This window comes from Bactrocera dorsalis, chromosome 5 (assembly GCF_023373825.1).
Source record: "Bactrocera dorsalis isolate Fly_Bdor chromosome 5, ASM2337382v1, whole genome shotgun sequence".
NCBI lineage: Eukaryota > Metazoa > Arthropoda > Insecta > Diptera > Tephritidae > Bactrocera > Bactrocera dorsalis.
Genome location: NC_064307.1, coordinates 66942655 through 66959190, shown reverse-complemented (window position 1 = coordinate 66959190; position 16536 = coordinate 66942655). Strand labels below are relative to the sequence as shown.

The 16536-nt window shown below is 38.2% G+C and overlaps 1 protein-coding gene across 1 annotated transcript in view; it reads right to left on the bottom strand.

Annotated features, from left to right (window-relative positions):
- LOC105225921 (glypican-6) overlaps positions 1–16536 on the bottom strand; it is a 137001-nt gene that overhangs the window by 15965 nt on the left and 104500 nt on the right. Inside the window, exons 2-3 of the mRNA XM_049456882.1 lie at positions 5125–5289; positions 2092–2323 (exon numbers count right to left, since the gene is read on the bottom strand). Of these exons, the coding sequence (XP_049312839.1) occupies positions 2092–2323; positions 5125–5289 (397 nt within the window). The remainder of the gene's footprint in view (positions 1–2091; positions 2324–5124; positions 5290–16536) is intronic.

Sequence of the window (16536 nt, the reverse complement as noted above, 5' to 3'; positions counted from 1 at the left end):
TTTTATTTGACGAGATATCGTCACGAAATTTGGTGCGGCTTATAAGTAATAGCAAAGCTATAATACTTGAAAATATATTTTAGATTGGTCAACTATAACATATAGCTGCCATACAAACTGACCATTAAAAATTTAGTTCTTGTATGGAAGACTCTCTTATTTAACGAGATATCTTCACGAAATTTCGCATGATTTATTACTAAAAGCAGCGCTTTATTATCTGAAGAAATTTCTCTGATCCGCCAACTATATCATATAGCTGCCATATAAACTGACCAATAAAAATTTAGTTTTTGTATGGAAAACTTTTTTATATGAGTATATATCTTCACGAAATTTGGCACCGATTATTTGCAAATACAGTGTTATAATATCTGAAGAAATTGTTCAGATCGGACCCCTATAGCCTATAGCTGCCATACAAACTGACCATTAAAAATCAAGTTCTTATATGGAAAACTATTTTGTTTGACAATATATCTTCACGAAATTTTGCATAACTTATTAATGAAAGCATCTCTATAATATGTGAAGAAATCGTTTAAATCGGCTGACTATATCACATAGCTGCCATACAAACTGTACGTTCAAAATCAAAATTTTTCCTTGTAAAGGATGTTATATAAGCTAACGCTTGTTTTCTTGCTTTTGTTTTTGTTTTTGTTTTTGCTTTATTATTTTCACACACTATTTCCCGTTATTTCCTTCATAGCCTGCGAAAAAAAGTACTTATTTGCTTTGTTTGCAATATTTTAAACGCTTTGGTAAACCGAAATGCACGCGTGGGTAACACGAGCTGTTGCGGTTCGACCGCCCTTGCTGTCTACCACACGCTGACCGTTGCTTTTACATGGAAATGTAAGTATGTGTTAACAAGCGCTGTTTCCGCAAGAACTTGACCCTTCCATGCTCGTTTACTCTTTCACTGCTTTTTTTTTGGTATTTTGCTTGAAGAAATACAAGCTCATGGTGGCTGCTGAATATGACTATGTACATATGTATATGTATATACATATACATGTGTATGTGCATTAGTTTACAAAGCCACATAACTCATAAATGCTCCGTTTGCTAATCAAAGCGGTAATTTAAGCTGTTTGTCATGGTACTTGACTTTCGGTGACAAGCTTGGTCATCACTGTTTCCCTACACACCTTCGTTGCTCAAAGTCAGCAAGCAGCAGTGAATGAACGCAGACTTTAATATAAGTGGGTATGTATGTGTGTGTGTGTGTGAGTTTCAGAAATTTAAGCCAATGCTGCGATTTTTTGGTGCGTGGCAACGCTTTTGTCTAAAACGTGCTGTGGACAGTAAAATATGCAGAATTCGTATCAGTTTCTTTGTGGTCACGTGTTTGCTATGTCCCTTAGCTGAAAGTCTTGTTATTTCTTGGCTGTTGAACACACTTTGTTTTATTCTCTAATTTCTTTAACCACATTGAATTTTAATTTCTTTGGGAAGGTCAGTGGCTTGCTTGGTTTTAAACTCATATAAATGTGAACTAATTAAAAAATTGGTTTAAAATCATATTTCGTTTAAAATAAGCAGCAGTCATAACCTAAAAACTTAATTTAACTGAAAGCTCTGAAAGCTGTCCGCGGAAGTTTAATCTCAAAGCTTATTTAGAATCGATAATCAATATTGAAAAAGCATGAAGACTTCCAGACCCTCCAATATGTATAAAAATGTTGGAAGTAAACAAAAAAAATTAAAAAAAAAATTAAAAAATATTTAAAAAAATTTAAAATAAAAATAAAAATTAAAAAAATTTTAATTAAAAAAAAATTAAAAAAAAAAATTGTAAAAAATTTTAATTAAAAAAAATTAAAAGAAAAATTCCAAAAAAAGAAAAAAAATTAAAAAAAAAATAAAAAAAAACTATTAAAAAAAATAAAAAAAAATCAAAAGAAAATTAAAATAAAATTAAAAAATTAAAATAAATAAAATCATCCAAAAAATTTTTAAATTTAAAAAAAGAATATTAAAAAAATAAAAAAATTAAAAAAATAAAAAAAAAATCAAAAGAAAATTAAAAAAAAATTAAAAAATTAAAATAAATAAAATCATCCAAAAACCGTCTCTCGTACTCACTTTTCTTCAAACGTTTGTCCGTTCAGCACTTGAAACATTTTCTGGTAGAGCGTGTTGAAGAATTTGTCCATCACTTCCAGCAGATCGACGCGTCCACGCGTGTAATAGTTTTCCAATTCGTTGAATAAATCGGAGAAGACATAGGAATTTTGCTGATAGATAACGCCATAGGTGCGTGTGAACATCTTGTGGAACTCCTCTTTCGATTCGCCCAAGAGTTTGCGGAAGATGGCTGGAAAAAAGAGAAGTTAATGAGATTAATTTGAAATTATTAAAATTACTTACAAAAACAAAAACAAAACAAAAAATGTCAATTTCGGCTACACTAGAATACCATTCAGAGCTTTAAGTTTTTCTTCAAAAACTTATTTGTGATGGGCAAGTTTGTATGGCAGCTATATGCTATTGTAGTCCGATCTGAACAATTTTTCTGGAGTTTGTAGGATTACCTTAGAAAATGGTTTGTGGCGAATTTCGTGACGATAGCTTGTCAAATAAAAATCTTTCTTATAGAAGGATTTGAGTTTGGTCGGCCAGTTTGTATGGCAGCTATATGCTATAGTAGTCAGATCTGAACAATTTCTTGAGAGATTATACTGTTACTTTGAACAATAATCTTTGCCAAATTTCGTGAAGATATCTCGTCAAATACAAAAATTTTCCATACGAGAACTTGATCTTGATTGATCAGTTTGTATGGTAGCTATATGCTATAGTGGTTCGATATCGACAATTTCAACAAGTAAGTAGCTGCTTGGCGAGAAAATGAAGTGCGCAAAATTTCAGAGCGATATCTCAAAAAATGAGGGACTAGGTCGCTTATATACAGAGATATTGCTAAATCGACTCAGCTCGTCGCGCTGATCATTTATATATATATTTTTTATACTGTTCAGGGTATAAAAACTCAACAAATCACGAAACGGAAATTGTGTTAATTAAAGAAATGTTTGCAGTAATCAAAAACTAAATCAAAAACTAGCATCCGTCATGGTGGATGATGGGCGTTAAGTAAGCCGCGCGGCACCCTCTACCATATCAGTTGGCGCATGCGCTCGAGACATCCGCCAGCGTTACTGCGCGCTTATTAGGCGATTTAAATTTGTTTATTACTTATTTGGGCACAGCAAATTCGATTTGTCTTGTTTCAGCGCGCGCGCACAGCATTAATCGAACATAATTGGAAAACTCCGCATCCGGCAGTGCTCAACTTGTTGACACAAACAAGCGGTGTAATGCAACGACTGCAACAACAATAACATACACTAAATAAACAGTAACAATTTTGTTAAGTATGTGCACGCCACAATTTGTTGCAGTGCGCCGCATGCGCAATGAGTGAACGGTTCATTGGTTAGCCACTTGTGGTGGCAGCAGTGGAGGGTCGCGCCTAAGCAGCAGCCACAGAGCCACTGTATATTGACAGCGTGTCATGTGACATGCCACAGATTTGTGTAGCCGTTAGATGAAGCGCAACCCTGTGCTGTACAGTCGCTAGCTGCCTTGCCGCTCATCCATCTTATTTTCGTTTTTGGGTTCAAGTGGGTGTCAAGTTAATCGTGTCAGAGCACATTAAGCAGGCGTATGCCGAGTAATGTTTTAATTTTTCAAGTAGCGACTTCGGCTTGTGCACTCGACCTTTTGCTCTATTATGCTCTAAATTTAAATTTCGTGTAATTGAAAAATGATGCACTGCCGTTATTTCGGCAACATAGAATTGGTTTCGGTTTACCAAGCGGCGTACACGACGCTGAATTAGTAGAAATTATATAATTTTTGACACCCATTTAACCACGAATTAACTGTGGCACGCCTTTATGAGGAAATATGACATTTCTTTGAATTTTTAGAACCGACCGCTATGCTTTACTTAGGCGATTATGCCAGTTTACTGCATTTATACCAATTGCTTGTTCGATTTATGCCTATTTAAGGAAGTCTCATAGCTTTTTATACTGTCAGTGACGCTTTCTTTGCTATCTCCAGGTAATTTACGCGAATTTATTTTATTTAAACCAGTTTCTTGATCGATTCAGTGCGATTACAAGGTCGCTAGTAAGGCTAAAGTCACTTTTTGGCAACATATAATTGGTTTCGGTTCATCAAGCGGTAAACACTACCCCAGATAAAATTCGATTCGCTTCTCAGAGGAAACGTCATAGCTCTCCGACCTTTTATAACCATTTACTATGCTATCTCTAAGGGATTATGGTAGTCTATTGCATTTATACCAGTTTTTTTGATAAATTCAGCACCCTTGGTTATTGAGAAAGGCTGAAATAAGTTGTGTAAGGGTAATGAGCTTGAGTTGCCAATAATAAAATACCCTGTCTCTAAGAAATTTTGCCAGTCTATTGCATTTACACCAATTGTTTGTTCGATTCAGCACACTTGTTCATGAAGTAAAGTTAAAATAAGTTGTCTAATTGTAATGAGTTTGAGTTGCCAATGATATAATATTCTGTCTCAAAGCAATTATGCCAATTTACTTCATTTATACCAGTTGCTTGTTCGATTCAGCACTCTTGGCCATCGAGTGAGACTGAAATAAGTTGTGTAAGGGTAATGAGCTTGAGCTGAGAATACTATAATATATTGTTTCTAAGTAATTATGCCAGTCTATTGCATTTATACCAATTGCTTGTTCGATTCAGCAATCTCCATCTCCAAGTGGGGCTGAAATAAGTTCTGTAAGGGTAATGGCTTGAGTTGCCAATATTATACTACTTTGTCTCTAAGCAATTAGGCCGGTCTATTGCAATTTATACCAATTGTTTGTTCGATTCAACATACGCTAACGGCGATTACTCGGGCACTGTATGAAAAGAGTATAATTTATGAATGGTAAATCATGAATTGGGCAAACAAGTAAAAGTTGTGGCTAATATATTTTCAGAATTTTTCTTAAATCTGGCTCTCAAGTCTTAAGAAGAAGCGTTTCTGCTTATTTAATTGAATTTGTGTCGCGTTTCTAACATTTTTCTTAGCAAAGCCTTCGTACTCCTTAAATAAATAAAAAATTTGTCTACTTACAATTATATTTCTGCGCTTTCGCCGCCAAAGCATTCGACAATTTCGTTATCTGCTCCTTGGACTGCTTCTCCAGCTGCATGCGCGATTGCAGCGCCAGACGCGTTTCCATATTGAACGTGCAACAAGTGCCGACCGAGGGTGTTTCACAGTAGCGCAGACCCATTTCTAGAAAAAATATAAAAAAATAGTTGAGGATTAGTAAATATTTGTAGGCAAAATAAAAGAAAATAAGAATAATGAAATGATAATATTGAAACGAAACTAAAAATGCAACGCTGCTAATTGAAGTGTAAATATTTGTATGATTACTAAAAATTCCAAAGAAATTAGGTTGCAGACTAAGCATTGTAATGGAAAAGGAAGTCAGGTCACGAAGAGCGCTAAGGTTTGCATTGTATTTTTTTTTACTCACACAATGGTGAGCAGCGAAGAAATTCGGTATGATTCCATTAGTATTTAAGCAACTAATGACGCGCTGCAAGCGCTATTTGCGTAATCTTGATAATTATACATATTTATGTATGTGCGCGCTTTGTGTTTGTAGGCGCTTCCACGAAATGCCACTGTACACGCGATGCGGCGGAGCGCTTCCTGAGAATGCGCTACAAGCGCTTCATGTGAAACACGATGCGCAATGCAATAGAGTGGACAGTGGCTGCAAAGTGTACATAAATGTTGGAAAATGCAGACACATATATAAATACATATGTACTTAAGCAAATCCAATTTCGTGCGACACATGCTTAAATTCAGGCTTGTTAAGCGCTCACTGCCAGCGTTTACTCATTGCGCGCTGCACTTTTGGCTGGCCAGCTTATTTACCGTAGCCCTTAGCATGCACTGCAACACAGCGCGTATTTATATACATATAAACATACTTATTTTATTGAAGCGTTGTATGTGCGCGCGCGTTCTTTGCGCCGCGCTTCAAGTGCAGCCATTTAAGACGCGAGTTCGCGAGTTCAACGCCGCTACCTTTAACACCATCACCTTCATGCGCGCGCTTACCCCTGTTGCATTATTTCATTGCTGCGGTAAGCGCTTCGGTTCAAGTATTCGTAAATGAAGTGTAAAGAATCCCAAAATCAATAAGCGCACTGTGGCATGCCACCACGCCGGCTAAAGTATGCACACCTTACGCCTGCATAAAGTGAATGTATGCGTAGCGCGCGCTTGTAGTTGCATGCTGCATATGCACACACTCATGTTTATGTGCTTACACATACCACTTTAGCGCCGGCTTTCGACTGTCCGTTTGAATGCGCGCAATTACATCGAATTATGCGGTGATTGGGCTGTAAGAATTGGGCGTCCGGCCGCGCGCTGCTCTACCGCGAACTGCGATGTTGGCCCGTCAGCGCGCTACCCTACCGCGAGTTGGTATGTTAGTATGTATATTTGTGTTCATGTGTGCAACAGGCATATCGCGTAAAATAAACACCGCAAAGCAAATAAAATGTGGAAGTGCAGTCTTTAATGAATCATCTGCCAGAAATGCGCCGCAGTTGGGCACAAAAAATAAACACAGCAACAAATTTTAAGCGGAGCGCGCGCACAAAACAGCATCTCTGACTGGCACTGGAGTTTTGTGCTGCAAAGCAGCTTTTCACTTTAGCGCTATTTTTACTCGTTGCTGTATTTTATTGCCAGCCACCACCTATAGTTGCTGCCGCATGCAATGCAATATGTTCTTGTTTTTGTTTTTTATTTCAATAAATAAATTTCGACATATGCTTTAATGTAGTTGGTGAGTTCGCGCACTCAGACACACACACGCGTAGACTGTGTTATAACATATGCCTTTGCGTGTGTAGGTGAATGACGTGTGAAGTGGCAAGGCTGCCTAGCGTATGCGCCACAGGCTCCACGATGCAGTGCGCTTTGTTTGTGTTGAAAAGCAATTAATTATTTGAAGCAAGAAATCGCTGCCTATTAGAGCACTTAATTGCCTCAGCAAACTGCTTTGTTGGCGCTCAGCGTGAAGCACCTGCTGTTTTGGGTGGCACAATGAGAAGACGGCGTAGTGGCGGTGGGCAAAATGGGCGCTTTTGTGTTCTTTGATTGCTGAAGTTATACTAAAGATGTGCTAAATGAAGCGCGACGTTCCAAAAGCTTTCAAAATATACAACTAATTTACGAAATTTAAATATTATTCTTACTAATTGCAGGAATTTCTCACATTCCGAGGGGTTGCCACACAGCGAGTGACGCACAGGAAAATAATTTTATAGGAGTGAAATTTTTATATTTAGTATGTTCTTTAGAGCAACAACAACAATAAAATTGCATAATAAACAAGTCAAGTACAACAAAAACTAGAAAAAATGTTAATTTCGTAAAACAACACAAATTTTCATTGAAGTACTTGTTTAAGAGCGTTCAGTTTGTATGGCAGCTATATGCTATAGTTGGCCGATCTTTACAATTTCTTGAGAGATTATACTACTGCCTTGGAAAATAATGCACACCAATTTTGTCGCGGATATATCCTTAAATAAAAAAGTTTTCCATACAGGGACTTAAGTTTAAGCCTTCAGTTTGTATGACAGCTATATGCTATCGTTGGCCGATCTTTACAATTTCTTCAGAGATTATACTACTGCCTTGGAAAATAATGCACACCAATTTTGCTGCGGATATCTCCTTAAATAAAAAAGTTTTCCATACAAGTAGTTAATTTTGAGTGTTCAATTTGTATGACAGCTATAAGTTATAGTCATACGATCTAAAAATAGTTTCCGGTTATTAAAGCCTTTTTTGTCAGAATACTATATGTTGAATTTGGTGGAGATATCTTGTCAAATAAAAAACTTTTTCATATAAGAGCTTGATTTTCAGCGTTGAGTTTGTATGGCAGCTATATGCTATAGTTATCCGATCTTTACATTTTCTTCACAGATCATACTTGTGTCTTAGTTAGAAATTTGAGCAAATTTTTGTGAAGATATCTTTTGAAATAAAAAAGTTTTCCTTACGAAGATCTGATTTTAATCATTCAGTTTGTATGACAGCTATAAGCTATAGTCATACGATCTTAAAATAGTTATCGGATATTATAGCGTTGCTTTTGGGAAAGCTCTGTGTCAAATTTGGTGGAGCTATCTCGTCAAATGAAAATGTTTCCCATACAAACAATTGAACCAAACTCCTTTCCCAGTTTTCATATACTTGTGTACGAATTTTGTTGTAAGCAAAACAACAACAATAACTTTTTATGGCGCTAACTGGCGTTCGTTTCGCTGCTGTGACAGTCTACATACATTAAACGAGCGAGGGTCTGGCATTGGCGACACATGCATGCATGTTGCTGCTACACAATGCGGTTACTTGCAGCACACAACTACGTATATACACTTAGACACATATATGTGGTTATTCGTTTTTGTGCCGTCGCACACTTTTATTGCCAACAATTTTGTGTAATTGTTATGACGGCGAAATGTCAAAAGTGTTCTTATGCGCACACACATTCACAAACACCCAAACACATACATGTAAATATGTAATGTGTGCTACGGAGCATGTAAGCATGTGCTACGCGCTTGTGGGCACTTGGCATAACCATATCGACCTTATCTAAATTGCTTGGACCATAATTATAACAATTTATGCTAACGCGACAATTTAAGTGAGTTAGTGCAACTGGAAATGCGAATGTGAGACGAAAGCGTTGGAGCTAAATCAGCAGTTAAGTGAGTGGTGTAGTGGAAGTGCTGAAAATTTCATGAAGTCGAAAAATTTAGCGTACATTTGTAGTTTTAGTATGTGGAATTATAGTTTTTGACGCTAAATTGGTTAGTTTGTGTGTGCATAAAGCATACTTTTAGGGGTAGTAAAGCATGCATTAATATATTTTCATGTTAGAATGTTAAACTGGAAGAAATATACGAAAAGAAAATATAAAAAGTATAAATTCAACTTTTTTTTTGAGTGTGTGTGTGTATAATACCCTTCACAGCTGCAGATTTTTATAAATAAAAGTGTTTAACAAGGTATTTATTCTGATTTTTTTCAGTCAGTTTGTATGACAGCTATATGCTATAGTTGCCTGACCTGAACAATTTTTACAGAAATTGTAATGTTGCTTTAGACAATAATTCACGCCGAATTTCGTGATGATTTAGCTATAAATGAAAAAGTTTTCCATACAGTGACTTGCTTCCGACCGTGCAATTTGTATGGCAGCTATATGTTATAGTTGTCTGATCTGAACAATTTCCACAGAGATTATGCAGTTTTTTTGGATATTAATTTGTGTTAAATTTTGTGCTAAATATCGCTTTCCATAAAAAAGTTTTCCTTATAAAAACTTGGCTTTGATCAGTCAGTTTGTATGGTAGCTATATGCTATAGTTGTCTGATTTGAACAAGTTTTACAGAGATTGTAGCATCGCTTTGAAAAATTATTCGTGTTGAATTTCATCAAGATATCTCGTCAAATAAAAAAGTTTTCCATACAAGCACTTCAATCATATCACTCAGTTTGTATAGTAGCTATATGTTATAGTAGTACATATATCGGGCATTCCGACAAAATCGATTCAGCTTGCCATGATAATCATTTATATATATTTTTATTTTGGATCTTCGACGTTTCCTGCTGTATGTTACAAACTTAATATACCCCACTCAGGGTATAAAAATCCCTCTAAACTTATAACTGCCGAAAGTCTTTATATCAAAACTCCTCTAACCGCAAGAAAAATAGTAAAATCTTATAAAAAAAAAAAAAAGTTTCGAAAAATTCTGAACAATCTTCTTTTAAATGAAGAGCATCTTAATCAATCGCATCCTTCTAAGGAAGCCCATGGAATTAAACCAAAATCTTTGTTATAAAATTAGGCTGAGAGAAATAATGATAAGAAGTCATAAGTCGATGCTGAAAATGACTGGATATAGCAAGGAATTTTGGCTTGTTCCGAAAAAAATTGGATCTATGAGGAAAAAACGGCTTTTCGACGACTTTCCAGTAGGTTCCAGCCTGGTATGATATACATCGACTTACAAGATATACTCGTAATTCCACTTGAAGATCCACTTCAATTGATATAGCAGGAAGTTTGACCGTGTTCAGGATTTACCAGATAAAATGAGATTTGTCTGGAAAAACAGCTTTTCGACAACTTCCTACTAGGTTCAACACTTAGAAGTTATAACTCCACTGGTTTAAATTTCTAGGTCCGATGGTCGCCACTATAAACTATTACCCAGCTTTTCTCTGTGAAAAGTATAGTTAACAATGCCTATCTCTCCGAAATATATTCAAAAATATCTACAAAAATCTGTCCACTGATGATCAAAACGCATGCATATGTATATATGTATATCTCCCTCAAACCATTTTATCCCAATTAATTTTCCATAAAACTCTGAATTATACAAAATTAACTCGCATAAACGGAGTGTGTACGCCATCAGGAAGTCACTTCAAACTGCCACAACCAGCAGAAAGCGGATACCGTCAACAACTTGGCAACAATGAAAACAAATACGACACAAATTTCCAAACACAAAGGCAATAAACTCAATAAAATCCAATTGTTTACATAAACAAATTTGTTGAATGCTATAAAAATGCAGTTTAAAGTAAACGAAAGCCAATTGAAGCCGCCACGTAGCTAGCGAAAGACTGGCAGAAGGCAGAGAAAAAATCAATATTATTGACTTTGGATGAAGACTGGCGAGCTGCGCGTGATGTCGGGCTACAAAACACACACACAGCCAAACAAGAAACTGAGAAACTGTGTGGAGAAATTTAAAGCACGAAGTGTGGCACGAGGTGGAAACTTAAAATAAAAGTAAGCCATTAGCCAAGGAAAGGCACAACAAAAACACATTAAAGTGAAGTATAGAGATTTGGATAGACAAGAAAGCGTATAAAAAGCAACAACAAAGCAAACAAACTAAAGCGCTTTTAATGTTCGCCAAACGAGGGATGGTTTGGCGCAATTGTCTGGCAATTCAGGATTTCAGGGTTGCGCACAACAACAAAGCATAATCAGTCAGCGCGCACACAAGGTACGGCAGCCACCAGCCAGCGCACACAAAGAAGGTGTCAAGCCAGTATAATAAATGACCTTTACCAAATGGCAACAGTACACACTTACAGTTATGCTGCTGTGTATGTAGCTGTGGGTGTATGTGTGCATGGTTGAGGGTGTTGTGGACGAGTTGAAGTGCTGTTCATGAAAAGTTCAAAACTCCAGGGCGAACCAACTTTGAAGCAAGCGACATAGGCAGCAGTGCATGCATACATTTCTTTGTGTGTGTGTGTTTGCTGAAGTGATTGCTTGCTTTGGGGCGCTAGACCAGCGGAAAATAAACAAAGTGCTTCATTTTATACCCTCAACAGGGTATATTAAGTTTGCTATGAAGTTTGCACTAGCGTATAAAATATAAATATATATAAATGCCAGTTTGACGAGCCGAGATTTAGCCGTGTCCAGCTAATCGAAATCAAGTCCTTGTGTAGAAAACTTCTTTATTAGATGAGATATCTTCACGAAATTTGGTATGAACTATTGCCCAAAGCTACAGTACAATTCTCGAAAAAATTGTGTACTTCGGATCACTATAGCATATAGCTGCCATACAAATTGATCTATCAAACTCAAGTCCTTGTATGGGAAGCTTTTTTATTTGACAAGCTATCGGAACGAAATTTGGCTCAAATGCTTAGGTAAGACAAAGGTGCAATCTGTAAAGAAATTGCTCAGATTGGACTACTATAGCATGTAGCTGCCATACAAACTGAACGTTCAACAGCATATCCTTCTAGGGAAAACTTGTTTAGTTGATGAGATATCTTCGCGAAATTTAGCATGAATAATTGTCCGTAGCTACAGTATAATTCTCGAAGAAACAATTTCAGATCGGGTCACTATAGCATATAGCTGTCATACAAACTGTTCGATCAAGCTAAAGTCCTTGTATGGAAAACTTTTTTACTTGATGAGATATTTTCGTGAAACTCGGCACGGATTATTATTTAAGGTAGTGCTACAATATCCGAAGAAATGGTTTAGATCGGATCACTATAGCGTACAGCTGCCATACAAAGTGAACGAGAAAAATCATGTCCTTGTATGAAAACCTCTTTTATTTGGCAAGATTTTTTCATGAAACTTGACTTGAATTGTTGATTAAGACACAGCTACAATCTCTCCAAAAATTTTGCAGATCGGACCACTATAGCATATAGCTGCCATACAAATTGAACGCTCAATATGAAGTTTCTCTAAGGAATCTTCTGTATTTGTTTATATTGTGAAGGGTAATATAGTTTCTGTGCAACAAAAATTAACGGTTTTTCCTTTTTAATGAAAACTCAGATAAAAAAAATAACATTTACATACACAAAAACATACGAGACTAAAAATATTGTGTATTGTGTATAAAAATCGATTTTGGTTTGTTGCAAAAGTAGTACAACTTCAACGGTTAACTTCACATGTGGATAGTAACCGAGTATGTGTGTATGTTTAAAAAAATATGTAAAGTAACAAAAACAACCCCATACTATGATAAAGAGTGTAAATATGGCAGTATATGAGAGTAATGGTAGCAAGAAAGCTGTTTTTAGAGGAAAAAACCCACAAAGGAAACGGAAAACACGGTGGACTGGGCGCAAAACTGCAGGAAATGATGCCGAACGCATTTTCAGATTACAAGAATTCCAAAAAAATAAATAAACAGTTAAAAACACAACAGTAAAGGCATGTGAGCTTTAAGTTTTTAAAGCAAAAAAAGGCATAACAATAAACAAAAGATAGGAAAAATGCACAGGCGTTAAAGCCCGCAGGAATTCACTCGAACCAACGATGGTGGCATGAGCAAATGATGAAGAGTATGCTGAAAAAATGAATGAATGGACCGGCACAGAGCGACAGCACATACATTTGTGTGTATGTGTGTGTGAGTAGATGGCGCGTATGCAAATGAGCAAAAAGGCCGCTGTGGAGCACTAAACACAGGCGCACGCTGTGTGCGTACCGGAGTTGAATGGCCAACAACAATGGCGTACACAACATTAACAAGCGGCTGTAGAACATGCAAAATAATTCATGCAGCATTAGCCGAACACAACTAGGATACTGCTACAAGAACCGTTAGCAGTTAGCACAAAATGAAATGAAACAAGCTGTTGAGTATTGACAGCATGGCTGGCATTACGAGCGACTCTAAATAGTAAAAACGCAACTACTAGCAGGCAAAGCCATTCATTGAGCCCAACTAGGCCGGTTTGCGAATGTGTCGTTTGCGCCATGCCGACTAAGAAATCCATTTAAAATGATTTACTGTAACGACCTAAAGCAAACAAATGCGCAAAGAGGACATCGAGCGAGCGCATTAGGCTGTCGAGTCGTGGAGTTTGGGGCGCTGCTGAGCAGCAAAACAGCGCGCGACCGCATCCAATATGCAGGCTGTGGTGATAGTGCGGAACTACGCCAAACAAAGCACACCCCTTAATCAACACTAGTTATATGTATCTATATGTATGTATATATATGTACCGTTGTACATATTTGTTACGTATTTCCAACGTCATACATATCTCCACGGTTCTATACGTGTAAATTACTGCTCAAGCTTGATTTACCAACCACCGAGTACCCTTCAAGCACATGCCGGCCGTATTGGTACCGAGTTGGAGACTCTGCTATTTAGGGCAATAGCCCGTTGTACTCATGTATGTAAGCGCTCTGCTGCCCTCCTGTCGCTTTGCGGTGTGCGTTGGCTGAGGGTGCTCGTGGTGGTGGTGGTAATAGTCGGCAAACTTTGCACTAGTGGCAACTGTAGCATTTGACTGCCTAGCTTACGATCTGGTTGTGAGTGTGGACTAAATCTTGCTCCAGGGGTAAACAGTATGTTGACTTAAGATGGAGCAGTAAAAAAATGAAGGCTGACTGTAAAAGAAACAACCCCCAAATTGCCCAAAATGTGAGGTCTCAAATGGTTCGAAGGTCTGTAAGTCATATAGAGTAATGTTATGGTTTTCTGGTCGAAAGAATCCTACTGTGGAGGTTCTAAACCCTGAACAGGGTATATTAAGTTCACCACGATGTTTGTAATGTCCAAAAGTGAACGTCGCGGATCCTGTAACGTATATATCCAAATGCAAAATCATGACGAGTGGACTCACTTTAGTCATGTCTCTCTGGCTGACCATCTGTATAGACGCGAACTAGTCTCAATTTGTGAGATATCGGTTTGAAATGTTTCCAACTCATCTCTTTGGTCTCACCGCGTGCAGTTAGGTCACTGTTGCGGCCATGTGAACCTTTTTAAGAGTTAGTAGCTCCGCGGATCTTTTGCTTTCCACTCTGGGCCAGAAAGCTTTCACAACCTTACAAATGCTGGTTGTCAGACCAACGCTTACGGAGCTCGCGGGAGGCCTATAGTTCCAGCAGGGGAATATCTTCTCGTTATCATCATAATGAAGTTTGGATTGTACCAGACTCATCGGATATTTATAGATCCAGCGCCCCAGCGACGACAGGGGAATATCTACTCCTACCCATCCTAAGGATATTTGGATTGTAGCGGGCTCATCGACTTTGCAGTTTTCGACGATTTCTGTGATCAGACAACCAAAAAAGTTAGCTTGATGCTATAGCTGATGAGGTTATGCACTCTATGACTAGATTTGAGCTCACTGTCAACGAGCGTTGAAGTATATCTGCTTCTACTTTAACAGAGGCCACTGCTGCGTGAAAGACAGAACTGTGGTCTGGCAGTCTGAAACAAGAGTTGATTAGGGGCCTCCGACACAAGACTCCACTTCTAACCTTCCACTTGAACTTCGATCTAACCGTGAAAAAGCTAAAGTGCGCCTCTTGTCGAGTGACTCCGTCCTACCCACGTATCCCTCGAAGGCATTTGCGCGGAGACGATGCCGCTAGGTCTTTACTGATCGATACTATCAAGAATATGCACTCCGCGTTTCAGGCCGTTACAGAAAATTCACGGAAGATTTTCAGAATACTCTACCTATCTTAAAAATGGCTACCCTGGCGCTGCGTATAAAGCCTTGCTGCCACAGTTACAAACTACGCGACGTATACGCAAAGACACACAAAAATGTTACGTCGCAGAAATAATAGGCGCACAGCAACCGGCAGTCAGCCGCTACGAGCGACGCCACTGCCTGGTAACGGTTGATAGAGGCACATGTTTGAGTGTTTGCGTTTTGTTGTGCCATTTTTGTCTGAGAACAAAAACTGTCTGGCTACGAAAAGCGAAAAGCTAGTAGAGTAGAGACGAGCATTTGTGCAAATAAGTAGAAAAGGACAACGGCGAGAGTAGCGGATGGAAAAGTGGCAAAAGCGGAAGTGAAAAGAAGCTGAAAGCTGTTGAATAATGGAAAATGGCAATGTAATTGTACGCATGTAGTGGTGTAACGAAGTGTGGCTGAATGAGAGTACAAGGTATGACAGTGCGCGCCGGTAAATGGGAAAAATAAAACAGAAAAAATAGAAGAAACGGAAAATAAGCCAGAATAAGACAGAATGGGGTCGTTGTACGTTTTCAATTTCACTTTCAATGCATGAATACACGCAGGAAGTGGTGGAAAGCGTATGAAGCGTGCTGCAGCAGGTGTGGGCAGCAAAACAGTTTGCGCTCGCAAGCAAATTTCATTTAGGCACTTTTCGTTTTCAACAACCCTGCAAGCGTCTGCCTTATTTAGGTGATGGGAAGTGAGGTTAGTTTATTTTCGTAATTTATTTTCGCTCTCATTTATTTTCCTGCACATTTTTTTCGACGAAAGTTGAGCAACTTCGGTCGTCGGCGGCGCTTATTCGAAGTAGACACAAAAAATGTGCGGAAATTATGAAAAATATGTGCGCACATCAGCTGGCTGCCACTTTTTCGTGCGCATAACTCATCCACTTCGTTTTTTGTTTTATTGGCAATTAGGAAATGCGACTTTTCATTTGGTTTTCTTCGTGTTTTGGCGTCTCGCGCGGAAATTACATTAATGGCGCGTTGCTGCCGCGCCTGCCTGTGTGCCTGTTTTGCGTAAGCTTCGGCAGACGTCGCGTTGTTGCTCAAGTCTACAACTTTTCAAGCGTTTCCTTCCTCACTTACGTTCTGTCTTAGCGGCTGTAGTTCTGTGCGCGCTTTGTTTGTTTGTCTGCCTTGCTGTCTGTCGGCTGCCAGGATGCGACAGGAAGAGGTTAAGTGTTGCCTGCGGACGCATATCATTTGCCGCGCAGTCTTGCTCGTTCGTCTTTTAACTCTTCGACAACTACAGTTATGTGTTTTTACTGCTCTGTGCTTCGACTTTGCCATGTAACTTATGTCTTCATTTGGCGCGTGGCTGCCGCAACCACCGCTCTGCCAGTTACTTTGCGCCTTCATTTACTTCTCTTTTCTGGCATTTGGTTGAGTGTCAGCGAAGTTTTCTTCAAC